The sequence below is a fragment of the Eucyclogobius newberryi genome, unplaced genomic scaffold (assembly GCF_026437365.1).
Source record: "Eucyclogobius newberryi isolate DKJ021-1_F unplaced genomic scaffold, fEucNew1.0.hap1 SCAF_12, whole genome shotgun sequence".
Lineage (NCBI taxonomy): Eukaryota > Metazoa > Chordata > Actinopteri > Gobiiformes > Gobiidae > Eucyclogobius > Eucyclogobius newberryi.
Window position 1 is genome coordinate 6588620 of NW_027315746.1, and position 10676 is coordinate 6599295.

Genomic DNA, 10676 nt, shown 5'->3' on the forward strand with positions numbered 1-10676 from the left:
AATTAAATAAATTAAATAAATTAATGAAATACAAATCTTCATCGTCTTAGAGCTACATTGCAAGTTGTGCATTTTTATATGCAGAACTAGACTTTTGAGCCATAATGTACAATGAATTAGAGTCTCAAAATATTACTGGAAATCTGTTTATGTTATAATGACTTCTTAAACCTGTGTCAAGTGTCAAAGAAAAAATATCTATGAATAACCCAAATAATGTTTAGAAGACACGTAATAATCTATAAGTAAAGAATCTTTACCAAGACGCACATAAAACACCTCTAAAAACACAGAAAACGAAGGAAAATATGTACTACAAAAATTAAGTCTACTACATAATTTACTATTGTCTAATGATCAAACAATTAGCCCTCAGATCAGAATGCATTCGATTATTTATAGATCATTACATTGTTGTTCTATTTTTATTCGTTGTTATGGTAAGCGTGTTCATTTTACTTACTTTTTTGTGATTTATTATGCGTTTTGTGAGCATGTGCCAAACCCATTACTTTTTTATTTTCCATTTTTTGGAGTCTCTTCTCTGACGTCACATCCACAAAACCGCGTGTTGCGGGCTGTGGGGCAATTTGTCAAGTCAAACATTACAATTACGCACTTAAACCGGAAACACAGCTGAACTCAACAATTTAAAACTACACATATCTGTTCAAAACGTTTGATACTACGAATAAAAAGTCATAATATTACTACGTATGTTTTTAAATCAAAGTTATATCAATCCAAACACTGTGCATTGGTAGAATAGTTTAAACACAACACAACTTTGCGGCGTGCTTAGTTTTATTTTTAAAGTATTTACCGGAAACGTGGCCAACTGTGTAGCATAGACGTAAAGCCTTAGCTCAGCTGCTGCTTCACCTCGTTTCTGCCGCACCACTAGAACATTTCTGCCATTAAACTCAAATTTAAAAGGTAACGAAACATTTATCTCGATGTCTGTTTTCTTAATCAAACTGTGCCGCTGTCGTGTTCTCTGTGTGTGGAGTGTTTAGCGGGTTCTTTTGGCTGAAATGGACAACACGAGTCCATTATCTAGCCCTGGCATGCTACTATTAGCGATATTAGCTACACAGACGTGAGCACAAATCGCTAATAAATCAAACATATCGAGATAGAAGTAAGAAAATAATCAATTTAATCCATAACACAGCGATCTGGCAACGTGTATTGAGCCTAATCCGTGTGTAAAATGCGTGAATATTTTAAAATGCTAAGCTAAAATGCTAAAACCTTTTCTATTCTTAACCTGCTTTTTTTGCTATTGATGAAATCGATCGTTGGGGAAAAGTACACACCCCGTTTTGGTAAAAATAATTTTGTAAAACACGTCGTCTTTTTGTTTATTCCGAAATAAATTGGATGTTTTCTGTGACAGTAGATGATTTTTTACATTTTATTTTTTTTTTATTATCGAGGTACATTTTTGTACTATGAAATTACATTGTATATGATTGGAAATGGTAATTTGTTTTAATCAAAATACCTTTGTTTACTCTGATAGATTAAATTACACAAAGTACATTGGAAATATTTATTTTATGTTAAATTTTGTATGAGACACATTTTTGTAACGTGACATCACATTGTTCATGATTTCACATTAAATTCGTGTTTGATGAATTGGCTTAAACACATTTGTTCCTTTTCCCCCAGATAATCAATATGAATCAGGAGAAACTCGCCAAACTACAGGCTCAAGTGCGGATAGGAGGAAAGGTACGGTTAGGATTTATGTATTTCTCACTTTATTTTACGATGGCGTTCTTACTTTTCCTACATTTCTGCTCGTTGTGCAGCTGTTGTGTTTTCAGCTGTTGTGAATAGTTCCTGTGCATCTGCGTCTGAGCCTGTTCCTGACCTCAGCAGTTCTTATTTCAACACAGACACAAGCTTTTGTCTCTGTCCTGTTCCTCTGTATGGACACATGGTGGTGCTGTCTTACTGGTTTCTGTTAGAGGAATTATGTATTTTTTAAAGTAATATATAAGTGAAAATGGACCTTGCCACACATTTTCCGTAAACTGCAAATCAATACGCAGACCGCCTGCTTCAATGTTTAATTCTATATAAGAAAACAAACAAGTCAAGATGATTACTATATCGAATTCAATAAATGATGGAACAATATTTTATACATCAACATTTTTCGCTGTAGTAAGTGGAGTCATTACTTGCATATACAAACGATTTTAATGTACTGTATTTTCCGGACTATAAGTCGCACTAGCCAAAAGATGCATAATAGAGAAGAAAAAAACATAGTCGCACTGGAGTATAATTCGCAGTCTTGGGGGAAATTTATTAGAATCACAATTTTAAAATAATAACATTAAAGAACATGGCGAATAGGTGTACGTATGCTAACGCTAACACCTTCAGCTACATGACGTATGCTAACGCTAACACCTTCAGCTACATGACGTATGCTAACGCTAACACCTTCAGCTACATGACGTATGCTAACGCTAACACCTTCAGCTACATGACAAATGCTAACGCTAACACCTTCAGCTACATGAGGCACGGACAGAACTGTGGTAAGTGTCTGGTATGTTAACGTAACATATGAACAGTTATTCAGATAACTATAGCATAAAGAACATGCTAACAAGTTTAGCAAAGCATCAGTTTTACCCCAAATCACTAAATCCATTGAATTCTTCTTCCTCTGTGTCACTTCTAAACAACTCCACAAACTCCAGAGGAAGAGGAAGTGCAGATTCTTCTTCTGCGTCGCTCAGAGCCTAGAGCGCCCTCTTGAGGTTGTCAGTGTGAAAAATAATGAATAATATCACTTAAGTCGCTCTGGAGTACAAGTCGCACCCCGGCCAAAACTATGGAAAAAGGTGCCACTTATAGTCCTGAAAATACGGTATCTATAGATTTTTTACTATCTTGGGATTGTCCTACTTTGACTGTCTGTGTTTTCATCATCGTTTGTTGTTATTTTCTGTAACATTAGACCCCATGTTCAAACTTGTGACTTAAACTAGGCTCACCTAAAGAACATTTAATAAGCATTTAAGTCACATAACAAACTGAGCGTCCGTTTATACGTTCCAAACTTGCTTTTTTTTTCAGGGAACAGCTCGCAGAAAGAAGAAGGTGGTTCACAAAACGGCCACAGCAGACGACAAAAAGCTCCAGGGCTCGTTGAAGAAACTGGCCGTGAACAACATCGCGGGAATAGAAGAGGTGAGCGAGCGAGGCCCAACGGACCAGGTCCAGTCTCTGACTGCCTGCTGCGTGTCCCTCCCCAGTCTCGTCCCCGTTTCACGCCGCACTGTCCTTTTCTAGTGAAGCCTATGAGCCAAAAAATCCTTTTAAACAAGTCATAATGGAAGAGCTCAAAACCTCAATTTCCAAATGGATGGAGGCGATTCTTAAGCCCATTGCTCAGTGTTCTCGCTGGCCTTAGGTTTAAGGATGGCGGTGGGACACCGCCGTAGGCGCTAGCAAAAAGTACTTAAAAAATGTCGGTGCTCGCACCCTCGATATGGAAAGCCAATATGATCACACTCCGCCACTTGGAGCGGGGTATCACGCTCGATGTCCGCTCGGCGGCTGCTCGGCGCTCGCACAGCCGAGCGCAGCAGGCGGCGCGAGCAAACAACACCTCGGCACCCGAGCAAGGTATCTTAATACCTGGCGGTATCTTTTCAGCATGGCGGGCCGCCATGCCAAAAGCCCTCAGTGAAAACACTGCCATCTTCACTTGTATGAGTTTAATTGTGTGACGTTGGACGTGTCTGTGCCCGTCTTCCTAAAGGCACAAGGACAGAATAGAGCTGCACAATATATGGACATCGAAAGTGCAGTTTGAGCTTCAAATGTCCTGAAAAACCTTGTCTCTCTATTGAAAACTCTAGATTAGACTCTGAAGTGCACTGATTCCTGTATTTATGTTTATCAGTTTTCTCTTAAATGTTAATGCTCCTGGAGCTGTTTAAAATGTGCATTTTGAACAGGATCCTACTTTTTAAACTTGCATCACAAATCAAAATGCAGTCGCGATCGGAGCCGCAATGATTAATGGTGAAAAGTAATCGCAGGTATAATCTGGACTGTATCCAAAACACAAACTAAAATACCCTTTTTTACATGACATTACGTGACATTATTAAATAAACATTGTGAGTATTGTCTATGTGAAGCCTTCTGTCACAGTCTGTATTTGGTTGATAATGTATTTTAACAAAGTCTCCGTGTACAACAGAAAGAACAGTTATAACTACTAAAATAAACATCGAATTGCAATGAGTGGTGTAGTCCTTGCACAGAAGCCCACCAGCAGTAGAGACCAAACCTGTCCTAGTATTATGAACCGTTTTAATCAGCTTCTTTTGCACTTTTAAGGTGAACATGATCAAAGACGACGGCACGGTGATCCACTTCAACAACCCCAAAGTGCAGGCGTCTCTGTCGGCCAACACCTTCGCCATCACGGGCCACGCCGAGACCAAGCAGCTGACGGAGATGCTCCCCGGGATCCTGAGCCAGCTCGGGGCCGACAGCCTCTCCAGCCTGCGCAAGCTGGCCGAGAGTTTCCCCCGGCAAGGTCAGGGCACACGCTCACACACGCTCACACGCGCTCACACACGCTCACACACGCTCACACACGCTCACACACGCTCACGCACGCACTCACTCACTCGCTCACACACGCTCGCACGCACTCACGCACTCACTCACTCACGCACACTCGCTCACTCACGCACACACTCACGCACGCACTCACTCACTCGCTCACACACGCTCACACACGCTCGCACGCACTCACTCACGCACACACGCTCACTCACGCACACTCGCTCACTCACGCACACACTCACGCACGCACTCACTCACTCGCTCACACACGCTCGCACGCACTCACGCACTCACTCACTCACGCACACTCGCTCACTCACGCACACACTCACGCACGCACTCACTCACTCGCTCACACACGCTCACACACGCTCGCACGCACTCACTCACGCACACACGCTCACTCACGCACGCACTCACTCGCTCACACACGCTCACACGCACGCACGCACTCACTCACGCACTCACGCACGCACTCACGCACGCACTCACGCACTCACGCACGCACTCGCGCACTCACGCACTCGCGCACTCACGCACTCACTCACGCACTCACTCACGCACGCACTCACGCACTCACTCACGCACTCGCGCACTCACTCACGCACTCACGCACGCACTCGCGCACTCACGCACTCACTCACGCACTCGCGCACTCGCGCACTCACTCACGCACACACTCACACGCGCACACACACACTCTCTCTCGCACACACGCTCACTCAGAATCAGGAAGTGTTATTGTTTTACTCATCGGGTCATTCAAATATTATTATTATGATTTTTACTCATTGGTTGATTAAAATGTTCCTTTCAATTTAGCTTTGTCTTACTAAAAACAATTAAACGGGTGTAAACATTTTCAATATTAATTTATGGAACATGACAAGATTTATTTAAATAATCTCTTGTTAAAACTTAATTGTCCAATTTGAATCCTCTTCAGTCTGGACTCTGCTATAAACCACACACTTTTACTGATTTTTACCTCTCAATTAAAAAGACAATAAGAAATGACATGATCTTGGGGAATGTTCCTGTAAATGTCTTTTTTACATGAAGTATCATGTCAAACAGGATGACACTGTAAAATTAACCAATTAAAAGTGCAGAAATACCACATTATTCACAATAATACGGCAAGTTTGCTGTATTTTTATTCTTAAACTGATTATTTTACACCCTTTTCAATACTTCTAATTTTGTGTTTCGATCCCAAACAATTGCAATAATATCACTTTTTTGACATTATTTTCCACATCTACTTGATCTCTACAATGTTATTGACTGCACAGCCCCGGCAATGATCCAATTTTAAAAACATACACACTACATATGACTATAGTATGTTTAATACTGATGTCAAGACTTGTATTATTAACAATCTGGATTAACCTTTATCCTGATTGCTCATGATATAAATCCTGACATTGGTAAAGGCAAAAACAGATCTAATGTAAAGTGCTTTTTATGTCGCATTAACGTCACTTTATTTGAACTAAATTGAGCGTCTTTAATGATAGTCATGTTTTTCCACACTAAAATGTTATAATGCGACACAGAAAGTTTCCCACTGTAAAAACAAAACCAGTGACGAGCATTTTCCAATTAAAACGCTGGGCTCATCAAAAGTCTCTTGGCAGAGGAAAACACCTGCTGGCTGAGATTAAACTTCAGAAATGCCAGCGTCAGATCGTTTTTTTTTTTTTTTTTTTCCTCTTTTCCTTCTGTTTAAAATGTTTCCGCGGCGTGTATCTTGAGGTAATCTGCATTTTTGAGCTCGGGAGTTGAAAATGAATACAGCCGAGCGATGACGACGGCACATTTTTGACATTCCAGCGCCGCTAATCTGAAGAACGGAGAAAGCAACGAGGTGGCGTTTAGTGTCGGTGTGTTCAGGGCCAAATGTGAACTTTAATGTGGCTATTTTAATGTCTTTTGTGTTTTTGCAGCGATGGACATGAAGGCGGTGAAGGAACAGATCATAGAAGAGGACGAGGATGACGTGCCAGGTACGGAAAGCGGCGACCCGCCTCGTGCCACAAGTAGCAGTGTTTGTATTATTAACAATAACGGACACAAAAATAAAGGTTAAATAGTTTAAAAAGATGAATGGATGAACAAAGAACATCAGCAATCTTTTAAATTAATTAAAAAAGTAATTGTGCAGTTTTCCCCTGCCGGCAACGCAAATTGTAAATTTGAGCGTTGTATTTAAAATTAGCATAAATTAAAGGCCCAGTCTTTAACCTTTTTTAACAAAAAAGAAAAGAAAAATAGACTGAAATAAAAGCATGTTTTTGCTGCACAGAATGTTTGAAAATGTGTCCTTACTGTGAGTGGTCTTGCCGCTCCACAGACCTGACTCGTACTCTGTCCCGCTTGTTTCCATGGAAATGCTGTCACGGAGAACGGGAACCAATCGGTTTCTAATTAGTGCGACAATTATGAAAACGATCTGTGCGAGTTGTGTGTTCAGGATTATGATGACAAAGCAACAATGTCTCACCATCATCAAACAACCACAAACTTAAGTGAAGTATAAAATGTATTTGTATATATGTATTGGTAACCGTTGGGCATCTCAGAATGAGTCGTGAATGACTTTGGCCGATCGACGCAAGAATAGATTTACCGTATTTTCTGGACTATAAGTCACTCCTTTTTTCATAGTTTTGGCCGGGGTGCGACTTATACTTATATTTATACTTATACTCCGGCGCGACTTATATGTGATATTATTTGTTATTTTCACACTTGCAGCTGCATTTCATACTCCAGTGCAACTTATATATGTTTTTTCCTTCCATTATGCATTTTTTGGCTGGTGCGACTTATACTCCGGTGCGATTTATAGTCCGGAAAATACGGTAGTTGATTCCAGCAGATGAATCCTTCATTAAACCCTCAGTTCGCAGCAAAAGGATCAATTATGTCGACCAAACAAAGTTAACTTAAAAAATAAAAACATTGACCAGTCGACATTAAACCTCTTCTGTTCATTCACGCGCACCCGTCACACAGGCAATAACAATGACACTCTACATTCTCCTTTTCTTGCAGATCTCGTGGAGAACTTCGACGAAGCCTCTAAGGACGAAGCAAACTGATGCTTCCTTCTCAAACCTCTGAATTTTGTCGCTCAGTCGGACTCACACTAAAGGCATTTTCTTCCACGGGGGAAAAAAAAACAAACCAACCGCGGTCCTTAAAGGTGCGGCGCGCTTTCCTCTGGACGTCACTTTGGCCAAATCGTTTTTCATTTCTGCTGCTCATGGACACGACATTCTGAGACTTTTTTTCTCATTATTAAAGCAAAGTCCAGCGGCAGTTTTCAAACGTTCGGGCACTATTTTCCCTTCAAATAAACATTTAACGTGTACTTGATCAGGACAAAACAAGTGTTGAAAGAGTACTAAGTAGTAAACCACGAAATTACACTATCTAGGGAACAAAAACTGAATTAAAAAATCAAATAAATCAGAGAAAATAGGTCCAAACGTTTGACTGGTGCTGCCTACTCTAGAAAAACATAAATTATCTTCAATCTTATCTATAAATACAATAATCCTTCACATTACTGGACCATTTATTCCTGTGCTTGTAAACCACTTCATGCGTTTTAATATTACGAGATTATTAAAAGACATTAAGTGCACAAAACTTGATGAGTTGCGGTGATGTGGGTGAAATAATAAAGCATTTCGGGCTTCAAAGAATTTAAATTTGTTTTGCTGAATGATTTAAAACAGAACAAGTAATCTACCATCTGCAGTGTTGAAGTAATGGACGAGGTCTTTTTACGTCACATATTTGTACTTGATGCTTTATTAAACGGAATAAACACTCGTAGCTTCTAAAGCCGCGCCTCTTCCTTCAATTCAAACGCGATTGTTGTGTTGTAAACAAGGGAATCTTTTTTTAATCGTTACTTCAATAATATTTGTCTTGGCTGGGAAATTCTACAACAAAAACCTAAAGGCTTTAATGGGTAGTTTGGTTTGTTAGGACAATTTTAACAATTCATTATAGAATATTTTGGGGCTCAATATGTAGTTTACACATTCTTTGCATTAGTGGCAATTTTTGCATTTGTTTTTTTCTAGTACAATAATTTTTCATCTTTTGGGTGGCATTTTATTAAAATCTCACTTTTTAAATTTATCGTGACCAGGAGTAATTTTGTATTAATAAGACTAGTTTTACGGTTACAAATGTTATTTTCCTGGACAATTTTAATAATTAATGATAGAATACTTTGGGGATCAATATGTTGTCTACATTCTTTGCATTAGTTGGATTTTTTTTTACAAAGTATTCTTCTAGTACAATAATTTAGCAACATTTTCTGGGTATTTTATTATTAAAATCTCTCGTTTAAAATTAATGGTGACCAGGAGTAATTTTGTATCGATAAGACTAGTTTTACGGTTACAAATGTTATTTCAATTGACAATTTTAACAATTAATGATAATGAGCCCCAAAATATTCTGTTTACATATTCTTTGCATTAATGAGAATTTCTTTTTCTAGTACAATATTTTTTTATTTTCCTGGACAATTTTAACAGCTAATGATAGAATATTTTTTAGCTCAATATTTTGTCTATGGTACATTCTTTGCATTAGTGGGAATTATCGGCATTTTTTTTTTTTCAAGTACAATCATTTTTCACAATTTTTTGGGTGGTATTTTATCAGGAGTAATTTCACGGTTACAAATGTTATTTTCCTGTACATAAACCCCAGCCTTTCCCACATTTTTAATCAATATTTCTCAGCATTGCCGGTAATGTTTACACTATAGTCCCTGGTCACGTGTGTCTATGTCATCCTGCGTCCTCCAGCCGCAGCCGCGCGCCGCCGTCATTCACGGGATCCCTCAGCGCCACAAGGTTACGGGAGGACGTGACTGCGGTACGTCCGGGGCTCGTGAGGGTCGTGCCGCCCTGACGGGACCGCGTGGACCGTCCGGACCCACCCCTGCCGCTGCGCCCCTCCGCCGCGCGCAGCGCGCTCTTCCAAGATGTCCCTGCGGCTGGCGCGAGGCGGAATCATGAGGGCGCGTGCGGAGGTGCACCGGAAACACGAGACGGCACGGCTACAAAATAAGAGCAGGGCCCCAAAGCTGTCAGTCCTGATAAAGTTCAATTTTACAATGCTTTGAAGACATTATAGCCCTTTTACAGTGTTGGGAAGAATACTTAGAATACATTTAATGGCAGAATTCTGAATATGTGCAGTATCTTCATGATCCAGTTGATGCTTGTATATTAATTAAAAAGTTTTACTGCCATTATCTGTAAACACAATTCACAAACTCTGAACTTGAATTGGCAATAGGTATGACATTAAAAAAGGAATAATATTAGTAAAATATAAACTACGATTAAAAAAGGTTTCCATAACAAATATGAATTAAAACAACATAATTGTTTCACCCTTTGTGTTTAGTCCTCTAACTACACTAACCTGATTACTCACATCAGATGGAACGTTCAGTAACTGATTTCTTGCGCGCATGCAAGCAATAGCTACTGTTATCTTTCATATTTATGAGTAAAAAGGTGTAAATAAATCTGTTTTCGTTCCTTTCCTTTGGCCCAGTCTTTTTTGCACAGGGTGACATAACGAAAGGGAGAAGGACTACACACAGCAAATTGCAAATCGGCGTTGGATTCACGCTGATGTGGCCCATGTATGGAACATCTATGGGTTGACTTTTTATATTTATTCACATATTAAATTATAATGGCAAAACGGCCTGTCAGTTTTTGGCCAAAATAATTTTTTCTCATTCTCTCCCGACTCTGTCATCTACGGCTATTACTGGCTCCATCCTCAGCCAATCAGAGCGATTTTCAAAGCACAAAAACCCCACTTCCCATTTATAAGTCATCTCTAGTCATCATCGTTTTTTTAATTCTTCTCTAATTTCTCAAAAATCTTGAAAAATGTATCGGCTAATAGAGCTTTTTATTTTGAGGCCGCTTACCGGAAACACCCTTGCTTCCCCCCGCGCGCTTCCCCGTCAGCCCCGCGCCTCTCTGAGCGCTAAAACC

General features: G+C 39.8%; 1 protein-coding gene across 1 annotated transcript; it reads left to right on the plus strand.

Annotated features, from left to right (window-relative positions):
• Positions 1 to 809: 809 nt before the first annotated feature.
• Positions 810 to 8475, plus strand: LOC140355995 (transcription factor BTF3 homolog 4-like). The gene is made up of 6 exons (XM_072440671.1): positions 810 to 936; positions 1678 to 1740; positions 3106 to 3219; positions 4381 to 4582; positions 6567 to 6626; positions 7678 to 8475. The coding sequence occupies exons 2-6, from the start codon at positions 1687 to 1689 to the stop codon at positions 7722 to 7724; spliced, it is 477 nt and encodes a 158-aa protein (XP_072296772.1). The 5' UTR covers positions 810 to 936; positions 1678 to 1686; the 3' UTR covers positions 7725 to 8475.
• Positions 8476 to 10676: the final 2201 nt, after the last annotated feature.